Source organism: Hydractinia symbiolongicarpus, chromosome 10 (genome assembly GCF_029227915.1).
Source record: "Hydractinia symbiolongicarpus strain clone_291-10 chromosome 10, HSymV2.1, whole genome shotgun sequence".
Lineage (NCBI taxonomy): Eukaryota > Metazoa > Cnidaria > Hydrozoa > Anthoathecata > Hydractiniidae > Hydractinia > Hydractinia symbiolongicarpus.
Window position 1 is genome coordinate 21,352,600 of NC_079884.1, and position 19,868 is coordinate 21,372,467.

Genomic DNA, 19,868 nt, shown 5'->3' on the forward strand with positions numbered 1-19,868 from the left:
TAGCTAGGTATGCCACACAAGCTGCAGCTTAGTGTAAATTTAAAAAAATAATATTGACTTGGGAAAAAGCGCTTCTACTAAAGTGGATAAAAACCTCAGAACTGCGTATGGCTGGCTTTGCTGTTCTCAACGTTTGTAGCTTAAATCTTTAAATCCGTTAGTAAGAGTTACGGGGACGTACGGGTTCGTGTTTGACATTCCGTAGTAAAATATTGGCGATTCCAATTAAATTGAACCCCCGTTTTTTTATAATTTTCGGCAAGATCAAGGGTTAGCGCTACTTTGATGCCATTTAAACCGACAAACAGACAAAATGCGTGTATTGATAAAAGAGACTAGTCGTTTTCCTATGGAAAATCATGGGATCGATAAAATATCTCCTATTTGATATTTCAGTCAAAATTGTGTAATTCTTCAGCCATAAATGAGTATCAATAATCAATAAAACAGCTTTTCAATTTACAATTTGTTTTCAAGAAAATCTTCATGAAAATAAATTGTGTTTTAACAAAGTGTTTCATTGTTTATTTATACTCAGTCAAAATTATTTTGCGTATTTTTTAAAACGAATTGGCCAATGTTACAGACAAAATACGGATATTAATATTAGAGACATGTCGGGGGATATGTCATTGGATGTATGCCCGTATTTTGCGCTTAAAAACTGGTCAAGATATTGTTTCTAACTGCAAGCTTCGTAATGATTACAGTTAGAAAAAGTTCGTTTTTTATGACATTTTTTTGTTGAAAAAAAATTAAAAATGCTGTTAAATATAGGATATAGGATATAATATAGGATTTATATCTTAAGCGGTTGTCTGGTTGCGCGATTGCTGTGCTTGCATGACCCTCGTAGGCTCAAATGGATAAAATACACTAGGCCCCCTTCCGCAGGACTCTCGTTGCTAACAGTAACAAAAGGGACTGAAAAAGCTATGGGTACATAATTTCACTAATGATAATAATTCAATAATAATAATAAAGATCTGTTTGCATCCTATTTGTGTGCCTACAGATCTATAGAAGTTTTGTCATCAGGTAAACAAAAAATTCAAGAGCTTCTAACTCAGTGAGTATTGATTCTTAATTCCAGTTCTGAGGTTTACTATTGGAATACTGAAACATAAAAATAGACAAAATAATTTTTTGCAGTTTTTGCAAATCTAAAGTTTACCTTATTCCACTTGCATAAAAATCTATATTTGCTAGTTGCTAGGTTATGGCTATTTTACAATGACTATCGTACCCTGCGAATACATTTTTTAAAAATATTGTGATGAATTCAAGTAGAGAGTAGGTAACACACTTTTCCATTGTGTCTGCTCACCTAAACCTACAACCAAAGGAATATAACCCTAAAGAAGGAAGTAAGACTAACTATGTATTTTGAAAAATACGGTATAATATATCTTTTAGACAAGTTGTGTAAAAATAGTTCTACCCTTCAAGACAAAACACCTTCTTCTATTATGTAGACAGCACTTTGAAAGCAATTTCTTGAATCCTGAAAAATTGATAATTTAAACAATAGAGAAATGCAGATAAATATGGCTATACCAAATTTTGTTTGCGGTGAATTCCTTAGTTTTCTGTAAAGAATATTTTAAAATGAAGTGAGACATGGAATGCCATGGCTACTGATAAAACTGAGAAAGAATCATGGGAAAGAAGTCGCCATTTTGCCAGGGCATGCTGTGTGTACTTGATTAAACCTGTGGTGGCTTATTCATTAGAAGTTATTTTAATTAAGGAAGGGGCGATTATAGGCATAGAAAAACGTATTTGTATGTTAAAAGGGAGGATTTAATAAATTAGCATTTTGTAAGTAACTTCGGATATAGCTCGGGCGCAGCCTGCTCTCGATCATCTCACGGAGACATCATCTATTGAATCTAGCAGAGCGATAGAGATGACGTGGTGCATGCTTACCACCATTTTCCTTCCATCTTAGCAATGTGATTTTCATTGCAAGTGTTTGATAAGGCCATAAGTGCTTTGATTGACAAACTTAGTAGATTTTAAGAAAAAAGGATGCTATGAGAAATGTGCCCACATTCTTCGAATTGACTTATTTGCATCTTTCGGAGCAATGTTAGGATTTGTTTCTTTTGTCGTAGGAACGATTTTTTGTTTTCATAAGGAATGTTTACAATGTTTGCTTGGTTGAGTAAGAAACGATTTAAAGATTTCAAAACTCTTTCTTACACAGATTTATACATGGTTTGCTTATTTGTTTGTAGATAAGATGTTGTTTCTGTCATCCGAAACCAAAATACTTCCGTTTGTACGTTTGCTATTGCGAAAATTTAGTTTAGCCACGATGGCGAGGATTTGTTTTCGGTAAATTTTTTTATTTGATTTTCAAATTGATCATCCTTCTTACGCCCTAGTGATTTATGCCTTTTTGATGTGGAAGTTTTCTAATCCTTACCCCAGGGGGGAAGGGGTGAAAGGCGGATTCCGCCCCCGATTTCCTCTTCGAAATATTTTCGTAGGCTTGTCTAAATTGAATCAAACTTGGCAAACTTATAGTACTTCAGAAAAGGATCAAAATGGCAGCAATATATTTCTGCTTTTATCATCACATTGTCTGTAACGTCATCAAAAGCTGGAAATTTGTTCAAAATGCCACTATCTGCTTAAAATTCAATTACTTTAGTTCTAAAGCGAATTTTTACTTTCTGTTTGAAGTTTCTAAAAGCTAAATAAAAGTTGTTTAACATATTCTCCAGTTTTTACATATATCTCATAAAAACTTGCCGAAAATTGCCCAAAAATCCGGTTTTTTCGTTTTTTTGGGTAAAATCCGTAAAAATCGGACTAACCACGTGTCCAAAACAACCAAAAGAATTCAACTTGATGAAAAAAAATTGTGTTGTAAGTTTCAAGTTTTAGGGATAGTGCGAAGACTTATTTTTATTTTTTTTTCCCCATTATTATAAGAAGGATTTTATAGAGATTTTTAGCGGTAGTTTCGAGTAATAGTCAATATCAAAGCCTCTGAAAGGTATGAGACCTAATAATTTGGCATGCAGGTGTCTAATAGATAAATATTGAAACCCAGTAAGTACCATGACCATGCAAGATAGCATTAAGGAAGTCATAAAAAAACCTCCGGACCGAATAGGGTTAAAGGCTTGCTGTGGTTGTATCGTTGTTTCGATGAAGAAAAACTTAACAAGATCTGGAGAAGACGCTCTTATATAAAAGAGCTTCGCTATATGTATATATATTTCAGTAAAAACAAGGCCTCGATTTTTTTTCAACAAATTCTGAATGGGACGATAGCCACACACCAGTTGGAAAACGTTCTCCTACACTTTCGTAATAATTTTTCAACAACCTAGATCCCAGGGCCTGTAGCGTTTTTTTATATCTTTATATCAATAAACGCTACATGCCCTGGGAATAAGGTTGGGTTGTGTTGCTGTTAGCTAGGACATTTGACTCACTGTGATTATCGGAGATTCAATTTGCGTTGTTTTTTCCACAATAACAACACGCGCAGGAGATTGCACAAGGCCACCTTCGTTCACAAGGAATTTTGCCTTATTGATGAAGTTAATAGCGGCGAAAAATTGGCCAGAGTCCGTACACAGGGGCTACAAGACCCTGGAGACGAGGTTGTTGAAAAATTTTTACGAAAGTACAGGACATTTAAGAAATCGTTATTGTGTATTGTGCGCGCTATAAGATTTAAAGCAACAATGGCGCGCCATTTGGCTTTCAATATCAAAATGGTTTCCAAAGTGGTGGACGGTAGTTTAGTGTTTAACAGGAAAGTCCTCTTGGCTTGGGTGTAGTGCAGCTAGCTTGCTTAATTTTATGATTTAACATACTTATAGCTAACTATTGCATTACCACTTTCTACTCGCTGATATTTGCACATTTTGCTAGCTAGCTGAGCGTGTATCGTCTATATTTACGTGATTATCTAAAAAGTAATCACTATCTTTGGTGGGGTAATTGTGAACTTGGGGTACCCAAATTGTAGCAGCGTTTGGGGTGGTAGTTTTAATCTATAGACCAGATGAATATGTGCTCTCCTTTGCCACAGAATCTCAATCTTTTTATTTTGCATGAAGTATAAACCATCCTTAGTTAGCTAGCTATACATATAGGAGTATGAAATAAAGCAATTCAATTGGCTAATAATTTTTTTAGAAGATCAGATTGGTTGAAAATCTATTTGCCTGCCGAAAAAATGTAAACAAAGCTTATAGCAAGTCATCTAAAGCTAGTCAGTTAGGGTCAACTTACAAACCAGGGATCCTGTGATCCAGAGGGATCAGGTCCCGATCCATTTATCAGATCCCCTGAACCAAAGATATTAAGGCTATTGGTCTTGTCGGCACATGCAATTTTTAATCAGAGGTAGTTTTCACTGTATAGTTAATGTATCTTCATAGATTTAACCATACTAAGTTCTACGGTCAGATTGGCTCAAACTGGCATCCACCTTGATCAAAATATATTGGAAATAATCAACCAGAACATTAGGCTGGAGAAAGAATTTGTTGTTTTGGAAGTTGGCTATATATAAGTAAGTAAGTAAACATTTATTTACCTAAGAAATGACAATTTACATTACTAAAAGAATAAATTAGCAATTAGGAAGGAGACTTTCCCGATAGCCAAGGCTAAACAAAGGAGGAAGCCACCAAGAAAAATGTGAAATATTTTCATATGTCAGTAAATACTGTAAGTTTACAAAGATTAAAATGAAAAAGCATTATTGATTATAATTAGTATAAATGAAAATTCAGTACCATATAGTCAAATAGAAAAAAGTAATGAGACAAAATAATGAAGAGGAAAGCTAGTTGATGTATTGACTCATGTAGAAACTTGTAGCTAGGGATTTGATTGTGCTTAATTTACAGTTTGTGAGGTTAGTATCAGGATAATTTCTTTGCAGATTGTTCCACTGTAATGTGGAGATTCTAGAGAATGAAAAAGATCCAAACGTCGATGTGTTAACTGTTGGTTCAATAAGCAAACCAATTGTGTTACATCTAGTTTCATGAGAGTGTGAGATTCGATCAAATTTGAGTGAGGTAAGTGTGTCAGATGGGAGGTTAGAGTTTAGGAATTTGTGGATAAATTGAATTTTAAGGACTTTAACTAGGTCGAAGAATTTAAGAATTCCAAGTTCTGCAAATATAGGCAAACTAAGAGCCCATGTATTGCAGTAAATTTGAAACTGTAAATAAATGCATATTTACAAAATATATGCTTCTAATATCAAAATTGGTTACCCCAAATGCTACTATGGGGTACCCCATGTTTTTAATTAACACCTTTTGTACCAATATGGCAACTACACTTGCTACACAACTTTATGGTTATGACTATACATCATCTCTTAATAAAACAACTTGGTAATAATGTCTGTGGACAAGGGAGGCCTTTGTGCATGCAGGGTTAAGTAAAAATCAAGTTGACTTTTATGATTGGAATGGCTATTGACAACTAGATTTTGTCTCTTTTAAATACAAATTAGTTGTTTGGGGGGAAACAGCTTGATTTTTAAAAAAAAATAAGGATGAAAACTAACTTTATGATATTTTTATTGTAAATATGATACACGAATAAGATGCATACAACACATTCCTTATGCACAAGAGAATATTATATTCAAAAATTGATTATAGGGATCCTTGTAAAAACAAAGTATTATATTCGGCTACTATATGTGTAGTGCATTATGGTACAAACGAAACTTAATTGTAAATAGGCCCTGATACAGTATTTTTTTCTCTGATTGGACATTCAAGGAAAATTGCTAACTAAGCATGTACAGTTAAGCAAGCGTGTACAGCTAAGTGGACGACTCTCCAAATTAGGGGTAAGATAGAAGACTCATAAGCAACTAGTGCTTATATTTAGGATTGCTCAATTTTTTAGGGCTAAATGTTCACCTCTGTAGATCAAAATGATGGCAAAAAATTGATTATACTACCTTTGTAAATTAACCCAGTGTCTGTAATTGTGCAATTTTTGAAAGCATTCAGCTGTTTTGTTACCTTAAGCTTCTTTAATGCTTACTTTTGCCATTTACAACTAATTGCAAACCCTGTTTACATTAATTTTGTAGATAAAGAATGACTAATATAATTTGTCACAGATTTCTTTAACCAAATTTACTGACATCAGGAAATGTTTGTTTGCTAACACCTGCTGAGGTAGATTATTTTATTTTAGAAACAAATGGATCCTCGTGTGTTTTACCCAGTGAACGATCATCAAAGATTACTGTTTTAACTTTATCTTGGTTTAATTAATGGTAATGTTTTGATGGAGATTATTTAAGACTTTCATTACCCAAATTTGTGTTAAATGTTGCTGCTTAATAGTTGTCGTGGAATTAAGTATAATTTTCTCTCACTCTATTATTTTAGTTCTACAATTGTGTGAATTTGTTACCTTTCTTAACTTTTAGGTAACTAAAGTATGTAATAGAACTAGATTTTAATTTGTTAAAGTTTGTATTTTGGTTTAATTTACAGTTCATATTACAAGGATTTAAAAAAGTGAGTGAAATTTAAAGGTGAGGGGACCTTTTAAAATTTAAATACTTTCGTTCCAACCCATTAGAAAACTACTAAAACATAGAATAGCGTAAAAAAAGCGCAAATGTGTTTCGTGTAATTAATACGTTCGTCATTTGTGCATGCTATTTTGTGAGAATAGTTGCGAAAAGCGCGAGCATTTTGATGTACATGTTTTGTTTTTTATAAGCAAGTTCGTAAACAGGCAGGGATAGACTTATGCGAAAAAAACAATAAGTTTGCAGAAACAAATTAAAAATTTAACGTTTTTATCTTTACCTTTAAAGAACAGGGACAAAATTAAAAGTGTCACAAGGGAAGTTCAGACAGTATAGTGGTGTTAATTATAAGTCAGCCTAATTAAAATATAACACAGGAAAAAACACATCAAAAGGAATTTACTAAGGTTGTTCAATATGCTTAGCATATGATTTAAAATTTCCCTATACGAGCCGAACTATGCTTATAAGTGTTATGACGTAAATTTTAACTCGGAAAATTTTACCGCCCAAATTAGTAATCACCCCTCTTCAATAACTTAGTTCTCATTTAAATATTGTTTTCCTTTTCCTCTTTCTACCGCTCTTATTAATTTATACACAGTATGTCAGAAAACTTTGCATAGAAGACAGCTTTGCTATAAGCCTTGCAGATTAGATTTTTTTCGGCGTCTCTTGTTTATAAGTTCAGTTCTTTTGCCAAAAATAAACGTTTAAGTTTTATGACAACTGTAAAAATGTAAAGTTTTGCTTTAAAAAGTTGTCGTATGTTATGTTACACTTATAATGTTCTTTTAAATCACCTTAGATAAAAATGTTATGTTGATGAATATTCTACGCCGTATCCGCTTATCCCAATTATTGAGGACATTTATTTACTTTGCCCTGCTCTACTTTATCACGTTTTGTATCGTCTTTCCAAAGTTACTATCTAACCTTGGCTACTCCAAGTTATTTGAACCTATCGGGAAAGCAGAGGAATTAGTAAATTTTAACTTGGAACGAAACAAATTGGCGATCAAATATTTTGATAATTTAAAGAAGGATGACGTTCAAGTTGTTAATCTGCATAAAACTCCAAGTATAGCGATCGTCATAGCTTCTACTCGCCGCACTGGAAAGCATGTGCGTTACGTATTGCAGACAACCGCGCGAATTATGCAAGAGATGACCAACGACAAACCTCACGTGATCGATTTAACTCTTGTTAATTCGAACGATCCACCCGAAGAACACGTGGATGCATTATATCTGAGTAGTTTTATCAAAGTGGTCAATAATACGAAAAACCATCACGTTGATAATTATTTACATAAACAATGTGAGGATATGTTGACTGCGCTTAAATATGGTATGGAGGCTAACTCTGATTATATTGTTGTGTTTGAAGACGACGCGTTACCAGTTCGAGGTTTTTTTAAAAGGCTAACTTATTTAGTAAACAAGCAATTACATGGCATTGAAAAATTAGGCTTGGTAAAATTGTATTATCCGGACAAATGGAGTGGTTATCAAAAAGACAAGTTAATAGAATTGTTATGTATGTCTATATTTTGTGCTATTATTCTCACCGGCGTCACAATTGCTTTGACGAAGAAACTGTCAATCACTTTAAGCATTGATAGTATGCTCATCTTCTTTTGTTTATATGCATTGTATATCGCTCTCACAGCTTACTTAATCGGTAGGGTGCATTTGGTTGAAGTACTTAGATACTACCTTCCTTTATATCAAACGCTAATTAATTGTCCAAGATGTTGCACACCGGCGATTTTGTACACAAAACAATCTGCAGAAATCTTGCAGAAGAAAATGAAATGTCGACAGAGTTATCCAATGGATTTTGTATTGGATGACGCTGTTAAATCATCCGGAATAAGACAATATTTACTATTTCCCAATTTGGTTACTCATATTGGGTATTATTCTGGTCTATCTTTTAAAATTAACAATCCAGGTGAGCATTATTTCCTGTACTCTGTGTAAATGTGACGGGATTTGTCCTGTCTTATGTACCTGTAAAAAAATTTAATATAGGCACTGTCTATTAATGTGTTGTACTATGATATTGTAAAAGACACGCCACCCGTAGGATTATTCGTTTCTCTACATTTCGCAATTTTTCTGCATTCTAAATTTTACTGCGAGTAAAACGATTTAATTTCTAGTTAATGTCATACCATGTCTTATACACACTGTTAAAAAAGGAGACGTCACTATATCAAGTTTGGATCAAAAAGCAGTGACAGAAATGCGCAATATGCCCAAAATTATTAGTTGTTCAAAATTTTCTTGTCAACCCTAAAACGAAATTATAAAAATGTGACCAAAATTTATTCGACCAGAAATTAAGCGTGCTAACATTTAGGTCAATAAATGAATGCTTGTGTGAATAATCCTTTTATGGAGATGAACTTTATTTGTTCAAATGATCTACAGTTAGTTCTACAAAAATAGTTATTTGACAGTTTGAACACTGTTATTTTAATATTATCCCTACGCCATTTAGTTCTTCTTGTGTTTTTTCATGTGTCGCTTTTTGGCCGACGCTTCTTTCTTCTTCTTGGATTCTTCTTTGTTCTTTGCTTCTTCTGTTGCTTTTTCATCTTCTTTTTCAGTTTCTTCTTTTTCAGTTTCTTCTTTTTTGTCTTCGACATTTTTGCTGGTCTCTTTAACGTCAGCTTCGTCTGCTTTTTCTTCTGCTTGTGTGCTGGCTTCTTTTGGGTCTTCCACTTCGTCTTTCTTCTCATCAGTGTTTTTACTGTTTTCTTTGGCGTCTACTTCCACATCAGTTTTCTTCTCCTCGGTAGCCTCGCTGTTCTCTTTTGCTTCTGATTCGTCATCTTTTTTGTCTTCCACTGCTTTGCTTGTTTCTTTCTCTTCAGTACCTTCTTCTTCTTTCTTGTCTTCTACATCTTTACTGGCTTCCTTTTCTTCAGTTTCGTTTTCACTTTTATTTTCTGTTTCTTTGCTGTTCTCTTTGGCGTCAGCCTCTTCTTTCTTTTCTTCGCTCTCATCTTTTTTATCCTCAACGGCTTTGCTGTTTTCTTTTTCTTCTGACTCGTCTTTCTTATCGTCGACGTCTTTACTAGTTTCTTTCTCGTCTTCTTCGACGTCGTCTTTTTTAGCCTCGACGTCTTTACTGCTTTCTTTTTCTTCTTTGTTTTCCTCTTTATCTTCTGTTTCTTTGCTACTTTCTTTCGCTGCAGCGTCTGTGTCCTCAGTGGCATTCTCATCAGATGCAGGTCCTACTTTTGATTTTTTCTCTTCATCATCATTTTTTTCCTCATCTTCGCCGTCATTCTTCTCTGATTCACTATCGTCGTTTTCCGCTTTGTCGTCGTCGTCGTCGTTATCGCCCTCATCGTCTTTTTCTGCTTTGTCAAAGAACTCGATTTCGTCTTTGTCGTTTTCGCTATCTACTTCGTCGGATTCATCTTCTACTGCTGCTCGCTTCCACGTTGATTTCTCGTCACTAACATGTTTGTTTAATTTAACAGGATGGCAGTCTCCAGTACTGTATAGACCTAAAGAAATAGATTTGTGTTAGCCACCCGAAATTCACACATGTTGAAGCTCTGCTTAAAGCTCCAACTCTAAATCATTCTCTTTTCTCGAAACAAACAGAAATGCAAATTTGACTTTCCCAAGTAAGTAGTTAACAAAGAAATCATTAAACAAAAGTTGAGATTCTTTAAAAGAAGTAAAATAAGCAACACTAGCACCGGAAAAATTTTCATTACCTTAAAAAGCATATTCTATTATTATACCTGCATTTTGTCTAAATTAGTAGCCATATTCTGTCTTTGCGCAAGTAAAAAAATGCACTGAAATATTCATAAATTTTATCAATTTTCAGGCTGTGATTAATCTTACCACATCGTGTGTAAGGTAATTGGAAACTTACAGACATTGACAAAGTCATTGAAAAAGGCGACACGTTTGATGATAAGAATTAATTAATTTAGATTCATAGTTAAAATTAATATAAAGCTTGATATTAATAAAGTCGCTTTATTAATTGTCTATGAAAAATCACCATGAAAATTATTCTTAAGATATTTTTCATCTTATATATTAATTCCCTTGCGTGAGTAAAACTGTGAGTCCACGACACGGAAATCACGGGTCACTTTCTTATGACGTGGCTGTACGCCAAAATTTAACTAAAAAGATTAGGGATGTACTTCATAGAAATCGCACATAAGGTGTAAATATATAACCCGCTGCTAATAACGATATAAATATATATACCCTTATGCCAAAAAACTCTATGTTAGCATATATATATAGGTATCTCTACATATGAAACGGTATTAGATATTCACAAAGCATACGGACTGTTAAATGAAGTTCCTAGCATAAAACGGAAATTGTGTTTACGAAAAAGATGGCTGTTCTTTTTGAGTATTCTCTACTCTTTCATTCAAAATAAATCTTTAAAAAAACATTTGAAGAAGAGCATGGTTTTATAAATTAATCATAGCAAGGTTCTGTAAGGTTTTTTCATGTTTTATTTTCAGTTTTGATTATATTATTGTTGCCAGACATGTTTTATAGCTAGCATCATAAAAAGCCAACCACCACCAACAACTAGCTAGCTAGCTAGGAATATATATATATATATATATGTAGCCATGTTCTTTATACCTAGCTAAGTCTCCAGTTTATATTTAAGTGACTAGCTATTAGCTGCTGTAGCTAGCTAATGCTAGCTTTAAACTAAAGATTCCCAGTATATATATTCCCACAAAACCCATCAAACGTTATTAACCCTGAAGATTTTAAACATTTTCCTGGTTTTTTTTGGTTTGTGAAGTTCTTTTCCTCCAAATATTCTGAAAATAAAGTTCAGAAATTACTTATTTTTAAAATGTAAATTTAATTTGTTTCAAATTGTGGTTTTGACATTTTCATGTAAGAATTTGTGGGCAAAAACCTTAATCAGCATGCTAAAAGAACTGACTTTTCTTAATTTAGAATTATAAACACAACCATTTTCTTACATTTAGTGTAAACTTTTGTGCGTATGGCTTATATTTAATACACCAAAAGAGCTACTTTGTTGATTTAAATTTTATACTCTTTGTAAGCTATTTTTTTCTTCTTTTTGACATTTTGAATTAACTTATTGTTGTAGAAGGCATATAATATACATGCATATAAAAAAATGGAATTTTGCAAATTTCTGTTTTACCACTCAATTTTTACATTTTATAAGTTATTTGGAACAGAATGGTATGAAATAGAACAAAATACCTGATCTTAGTTGTTTTTAATTTATGGGGAACTGCCAGTTTAAATTAAACATTACAGGTTTCTTTCTAATCTTTAACTTCAATTTTGTACCTCTACTATTGTTACAGGTAATTTGCAAAATTAACATAAAATGTCAAAAAGGTTCAGATATAACATCTAACACAACAAAAATCAGTCTAACAGAACAGAAATAGACCAGGAAAAGGCCTGAGGGTTTTATTTCCTAAGTGGTTGGCCTACCTGTAACAAATTATAAATTTGGTCTTTTAAATAATTAATGATAATTTTGCGAGGAAGGACCATATATATATACACAGAAGAAGAATTCAATTTTACACCTTGCAAGCTTTGTTTTTCTATATTTTGTATAAATTCGTACTGGGGAGGACTCCGTGCAATATATCGAAATGACTGATCCTTCTCGATTTAAATTTGATGTGTTCTAAATCGTATATAGTTTTGGAAATTTTGTGTAAGATTTAATGGGTAAGGGCTAGATGCAATATGTCAAAAAAACTTTTTTTGTTGAATCAGAAGCACTCCCTACAACCATTCTTTTTTTTACAATTTGTGAAGCTTTTGTAAAGAAAGAGTGTATGCAATATTATCGAAATAACTGATTTTTATTGCAAACTGTCTTTCTTAGGCATTTTGGATTAAAATATTGTTTTAGAGGGCATATGCAGTAGATATATGTACCGAAATAATTAAATTTTGCAAACTTTGATTTTGTCGTTACCTCTCATTTTTTACATTTTGATTAAACTTTTGTGGGAGACCGTCGGTATGCGAAGGACCAAAATAAGAGATTTTAGTATTATTTAGAATTTGTATTTTGTGTTGCAAAATTGGTGCAAAAATTGACATAAAATGAACTTATATACAGATTGATTGCTGTTGTTTAACATGACTCATTATGACTTATATATATATTTTATGAAAATTTGTGACAGAATACTATGTGAGATTTGAAATTTTGTTTACTTTATTGATGGTAAAACAGCATGCAAATTGCTAAAAGGACTTTATTAATTTTAGGTTTAAACACCGTTATTTTGTTGGCATTTTGTCTAAAGTTTGGTGAGGAAGGACCGTATGCAATATATCAAATAATGTTTTATTGCATTATAATTTATCCTTGCAAATCCCTTTTTAACGCCTTAGATAAAAATTTCTACTTAGGCAAAATTTTTTGTTTATTTTTCACATTTTGTGTCAACCTTTGGCAGGGTTTGCAATAAACTAACTGATTTTAACATATACAATGAGAGAGATTTGTGTTTGACATTGATCAGCTTTTTTGTATATATGTGGCGTTTTGAGTGATTTAAATTTTATGGGTGAGATGTATGTTGAAATGCTTTTGGAAACTTCTTTCCGAATAATTTTCGCATTTGTCAGATGGTCAGAGCAAGTAATTTTAGTAGATTTAGATTTTAAATGTCACATAAATACTGCAGTTGTTGAAAACCTTTAATTTTTTTGGTCATTTATATAATAATGCAGATGTAAGATGCGCACTGCTGTATTGTTTGTTTTTTGATGGACATATATCTGCTACATAAATTAAATGGAATACAGTGGATTCTTCCACGGGAAACAGCTAGTTTTTAAGTAAATCCCAACCTCGTATTCTTAAAAGAAATAAAAAACCGTGTATTGTATTAATAATTCGCGAAATTAAAAAAAATAATTTTCGCAAAATATTAGACTTGCTGAAATTTCTCGCAAAATTTTTTTTTCGCGAAAACCAATTTCCGTAAGCTGCCACTTAATGAGTCGTTATGTATGATCTAAACAATCCAATTCGTAAAATTTTTTTCCCTGGCACTACTCAATGTAACTAATTTTTTACGGATTTTAAACAAATGAACCCACGAAATATTGAAATTTTACCTGAGAACGAAAAGAAGTATAATTCTATTCACAAACAAAAAAAATAGAACGGTGATGTCAAATCGTAATAAAGATTTGTTAAGCGTGTAGTTTTGTGTCAATGTTTTTGATAAAGAAGAGGGTTTCTTTAAAAAATAATTGAAAACATTTTTCACGTCATTCGCAGAAATTAAAACATGCAAAATCATTTACATAATACTCGCGAAATGTAATATATTTGTTCCGTTAAATTTATCTACTCCCGAAATTTAGCACTATTAAAGTAATCATTCACAAAGATTTCTCTCACTGAATTCTACAAAAAATCTCGTGAAAGCCCAATTCAGTGAAATTTACTAATAGCCTCGCGAAAAATTCTCCGAAAGTAGACGAATTGTTATAATATATAAAAATATATGCTGCTCAATTTAATTACTGAATGTGATTCTTTTAAAAGATTAAACTGTTTTACAAAAGATCAAATTTTCGACGCGAAAACACTTCGGTATGTCTACTTCGGTATAACCAATTTAAAAGAACGTATTACCCGATATATGGTTATAAACACTAAATTATGCTTTTTTTAACAGCAATAATAGTCTTGAATATTAGTTATATAACACTGTCTACGATGGTGGACAAAAACTTACCAAAACGTTCGGGTTGATTTAACTTATTTTAGGCTGAAGCTAGCATTTTTAAATATATACAAATAATTATTTTTTACTTTATTTTATATTTTATGACTAAAGATTTCCCCCTAATGATGCGACAAATTTTGAACATCAGAAAAAAAGAAATCGATATTTTTTTGAAAAATGAAAGAAGTCCCTTAAAAATAATACATGTAGTTGATTAATACTTACATAAAGCAATGAAGACATTGAAGAAAAGCAATTGGATGAGCCGCGACATTTTCTTAGTAGTCTCTGTAACTGTGCTGTTTAATACACAAAAACACCGTTTCGCTGCGAATAGCAATCTAAAATGATCTACGTTTGATAGGTGTAGATGGCCTACCTGCTTTTTCATTTACGCATCGCTACACTGTGCAATGCGTACCGCAAACAATTCCTGCTAATCTTCCTGTTTCGACAGAAAGTCATTCACACCATGTGGCGCTATTGTTCAGCAATTGGTTCATTTTAACGGAAGCCGATTCGTTCAATTTGCGCATGTTAATTCATTTAGAGCCAGAATACGTTTTAAATTGCTTTTATTGAAGTTATAACATTTTTAGCGCTTTTTTTATCTTTTATGTGCGTTGAAAGTGGTGATGGGTTCTCAGGTTAGGCCTGTGTATTTTTGACGACTGTAAGTTTCTTGACGAGAACCAATTAAAACGCTCCACAATTTATGCTCAATATAGCTTTCGCCAGATAGATGTGGCACGCTTGAAAGCCCAAACGGAAACTTCTTCGCTTTTTTTTGATGATGTAACTATAACACATTGTGAACACGTCAAAACCTCGAAAAAATAAACTTTTGCGAATTAAGAGAAACCGCGAAATCCGGGGAGATGAATTTCGCTAATGGCCCTTTTTTCAAGTTGTTTTGCGACAGTTAGCTTTTATAGACGATAGACGATAGATGCAGATGTTGATTATTATTTGTTCGAGAAGTCTGGAAGTAGCAAACTTACCAAAAAAGTCGGCAGCAATAACAACTGATCGATTTTTAAAGAATTTTTATTGGGTGATTAAAGATTGGGATACTTCAATTGGAAACCTGATAAAAGACATTTACATCAATGATAGGATACAAGTTTATACAACAGTTAACAAAGAATAAACAAGAAGCCCTAGGGGCTCTAAGAATTTCCGCTCGCTACCAGAATATTTGATGAAAACCTGCTAATTCGTTGTGTTATTGTGCCAAACATTCGAAGGGGTTTGGTGCATGAACCTCTGAAGATAAAGCCCATCAGTGACATTATATCTTGCAACAAACGCAAACAAAACGAAACGTGTCATAATAAACTCACATTTTAAAAGAAAATGCTAACAAAAAATACAGCCTATCATTCATGGTTGAAAGTCTTGCGATTGAAACGTTTATGGTCTTAAACGGCATTAGTTGACAAAAAATCAAAATTTTTATGTGACCATCATTTTTAGCATACTTTTTTATTAACTGTGTCAATTTTTGTCGAAAATAAAGCAGTTTTAATTTTTGGATAAATTTTGGCCTTAAATGACATTTAGGTGACAAAAAATCAAACTTTTGTACCATCATCATTTTCAGCAAACTTTATTTGTTAACTGTGCCAGATTTAGCCGAAAATGAAGTGGTTTTAATTTTTGGACCAATTTTGGCCTAAAATGGCATTTAGATGACAAAAATCAAAGTTTTGATGTCACCATTATGTTCAGCATACTTTTTTTGTTAACTTTGCCAATTTTTGTTGAAAATGAAGTAGTTTTAATTTTTGGACCAATTTTGGCCTAAAATGACATTTAAGGTGGCAAAAAACCAAAATTTTGATGTAACCATCATGTTCACCATACTTTTTTTGTTAATTGTGCTAAAATTTGTCAAAAATAAAGTAGTTTTAATTTTTGGACCAATTTTGGCCTAAAATGAGATTTAGGTAACAAGAAATCAAAATTTTGATGTCGCCATCATGTACACCATACTTTATTTGTTTACTGTGCCAAATTTTGTTAAAAATAAAGTAGTTTTAATTTTTGGACCAATTTTGGCCTGAAATGACATTTAGGTAAGAAGAAATCAAAATTTTGATGTCACCATCATTTTCAGCATACTTTATTTGTTAACTGTTCCAAATTTTGTTGAAAATAAAGTAGTTCTAAATTTTGGACCAATTTTGGCCTAAAATGACATTTAGGTGACAAAAATCAAAATTATTATGTCGCCATTATGTTCAGCATACTTTTTTTGTTAACTGTGCCAAATTTTGTCGAAAACAAATACCAATTTTGGCCTGAAGCGTCAATACCCAGTAGTTAAGGAGCTTGGGTACGAAGTTTACATCTGTGACGGACCAACGTGAAATCCCAGGGTCGATTTTTTCTCAAAAAATGCTCCGAAAGAAAAAAACGACGGTTTTAAAGAATTTCCTACGCCTTCGGGCGCGGAAATTCAACAAACAAACGTTCATAACCATGCAAGCAAAATTTTAAAATGAACATATTCTCAATATATTTTTAAAGCTTTGCCTTTTAGTTGAAAGCAAGCTAATTTCATACGAGAAAGGGCTTGATAATTTTTCTGCGAAAGTTTTTTTATTTTTTTCGAGAATATTTATTGAATATCAAGATATCGGGCTTTAAAGTTTCGCTAATTATGCGAAATTATGACATCACCGAGTAGCTCTTAAAGAAATAATTGCTTTTATCAATCAAGTACAATTACTGATTATAAAGAAAGACAAATTCAATGGCTGAAAACAATAATTCATATACCTTGTAAAACTGGTAAAAGCAACACCCCACTTACAGCTACTCGATGATGTCATGCATAATTAGTGGAACTTCAATTTCAGCTACTCGATGATGTCATGCATAATTAGTGGAACTTCAATTTCAAAAATCTTTAGAACCGATCCAAATTTTTTAAAAATATATTCAAATTCATCGACAAATTTTCAAGCTCTTTCTTCGTATAAAATCAACCTTTTTCAAAGTGGGAGGTAAGCTTCAGCTTTTTGCCTAGTTTCACCGTGAATATTCTTATAAAGTATACGTGTTTCTGTCTGCAAAAAGCAAAGTAGATGTTTTTAATTTCTCTTGAAAACGCCGAAAAATACTTGTCTCAAACGCCACGACGACAATAACATTAATTTAACGTCAATAATTTAATTTGAACTAATGACGTCGTTACAAAGTACCTGTAATTTTCAACGTGTGAATTACTAGGGACAACCTGGGACCAAATTCAGTAAGTTTCCCAAACCTGGGTCCCCAAATCCAATTCGAAATGAACGGGTTGACAAGGTCATCCAAAAAACCTCTAACAGTTTGTCAAAAGTACTTATACATTTCTTACATTATTTTAATCAGAGTTTTAAACTCTTTAAAGGCTACTACAGGTTAACAAAATTTTTAAAAATATTTTTTTATGAATATGAACGGGTCATAGCTGCGTCATCAAAATTCAAATGATGGACCTTTTTAATTTTTTTCTGCCTAAGTGGTTTTTTTCCACGGGTTTTAGTGACTAGTATTGTTATAAAAAGATGCTATTTTCACCACCTACCAAAACAAAAATGATTTTTGGATTTGGCTTGGTTTGCCGCACTGAAATCAGCTCTCGACTCTCTTAAAATGAAACTCATAAAAATCACCATAATATCGAAGGCGAGCCACTTTTTTTCAACCGGGTATACTTTGTCAACAAATTTATTTTATTTTATTTTTTTTGTTGAAAGTAAAGTTTTGAAATTAGTTTTTGATGGAGACTAAGTTATTTATTAAGAACCATAAACACATAAAGAAAACTTAATTAAAAAGTAAACGTTTTTTCTGTAGCTATTTTTCAGCCTGCTGGGTTGGGAAAACGACATGTAATGGGGTGATAGCAAACTGACTTCAGCCCGGAAAATCGTGCCAACTTGGCTAATTGACTCATCATATAAATACACCCCTTTGGTTATTATACATTCAAATACCGACAAGCAATAATAATAAATAATAATAATGACGTCAACATTGATTTTTTGATACAAAATTCTTACATTTTAGCTACGGTTACAATTTTTATTGCTATAGTATTTGTCCTTCCCAGATATTCATGGGGTGGGAAGATTATCTAGACCCAAAATAGGATTAAAATATTTATAGATATAATAATAGAAATACCGCTAACAAAATTACGACAAGGAATTAGAATACCCCTTAAAAGACTTGTATTGTATTAAACTTGTGATAAAAAAGTCATAATTTTCCAGCTTTACACGTTACCTAGAACATAAGTTATTAAAAAAAGTATTGGTGTTAAAATTGCACCTTTTTTATATCAATACTAGTTCCACTTAGGCAGAAAAAAATAATAAGGCAAGTGCAGATTTGATCGTTTTTATGAGTATCTGCGATATTAATGTTTTACAAACTTAAAAAAAATCTTTCTTCCGCATTTTTTCTAGCGATTTTTTCGAGCATCCTCTGAGTAAAAATTATCCTAGCTGGTAAGTATGTCAATTTATTTTTCATTTTAATAAAAGTTCTGTAAAGAGAACTTAACGAAAAATGTTTCAAATCCTAAAGTCTGTCGTTTTGCCACCAATGGATTTATTTTTTGTAAGCATGAGCTTAAAAAAAGCTTTTATTTTATTATTCGCATACCAGTCATATTGCGATATTTCACACACTTTTTTTCGCGAATGAACCAATTTTTAGCTATTAATAATTTTTTGCGAATTGATCATATCTCGAATATTTTCGCGGTTTAATAAAAAATGTAATTTTATTAACTTTGCAGTCCGTAAAAAACCTGAAATGGACGATTAAAAAAAACATACTGTGTTTTCATCATCATGTGATTCTGAACAATGAGTTACCGTCAGGTTCCAATTCTGAGCTGGAATCATCCTCCCATTTTTGAATTTTCTTGCGAAAACAATCAAAGTCTCAAAGAGGTGCAAGAGCACAAGCAACGGTAACAGGGAATATATTACCGACGTAGCACTCTTGTTCAAGGTGCATTTGTCACCGTTACAATGCTCAGTAGCATAACGAACCATTTATTAATAAGCCGATATGAAATGTTGTTAGGGGAGCTCTATCTTGAACCAGTAGATGATCATATAATGGGGACGTTCTTCATTTTCCTTGAGAACGATTTCGTAGGAACCAACCAATGTACGCCGTGTGAGGCTTCGTCAAGCACAAAAAATTTTAAAAAAAGGCGAAAATTCAGTCAAGAGACATTCCAAACATGCGGTACTTGAGATTAATGATTATGGCATGTCTTATTGTTTTTTAGTAAGTTTAGACATCTGCTTTTCTGGTTGTTTTGTTTTTAAATTTTGAGAAAAATGTCAAACGTTTTGTAACCCAGTCAGGAGAACAAATTATTTCAGGCTAAAAAAAACTTTCGCAAAACTTAAACTTTTGCGAATGGAAATTATGAATTCTTGGAAGTTTTCTCGATCCTGATGTGTTTGCATCGAAAATGCCTGATCTTTTCTATCTGTTTGAAATTACCTCCTCCCTCTTCGTGGCAG

General features: G+C 32.5%; 2 protein-coding genes across 3 annotated transcripts; one reads left to right on the forward strand and one right to left on the reverse strand.

Moving 5' to 3' along the window:
• Positions 1–4,392: 4,392 nt before the first annotated feature.
• Positions 4,393–8,641, forward strand: LOC130612179 (post-GPI attachment to proteins factor 4-like). Of its 2 annotated transcripts, none has more exons than XM_057433478.1 (3): positions 4,393–4,543; positions 6,205–6,286; positions 7,359–8,641. In XM_057433478.1, the coding sequence occupies exon 3, from the start codon at positions 7,370–7,372 to the stop codon at positions 8,534–8,536; it is 1,167 nt and encodes a 388-aa protein (XP_057289461.1). In that variant the 5' UTR covers positions 4,393–4,543; positions 6,205–6,286; positions 7,359–7,369; the 3' UTR covers positions 8,537–8,641. The 2 variants fall into 2 exon arrangements, with proteins under 2 accessions (XP_057289461.1, XP_057289462.1); XM_057433479.1 differs by having other exon boundaries at positions 4,396–4,547.
• Positions 8,642–8,934: 293 nt separating this feature from the next.
• LOC130612178 (myb-like protein X) lies at positions 8,935–14,701 on the reverse strand. Its single transcript, XM_057433477.1, has 2 exons — positions 14,551–14,701; positions 8,935–10,077 (listed from the first exon to the last, which is right to left on the reverse strand). Exons 1-2 carry the CDS (start codon positions 14,597–14,599, stop codon positions 9,056–9,058), a joined length of 1,071 nt encoding a protein of 356 aa, XP_057289460.1. The 5' UTR covers positions 14,600–14,701; the 3' UTR covers positions 8,935–9,055.
• Positions 14,702–19,868: the final 5,167 nt, after the last annotated feature.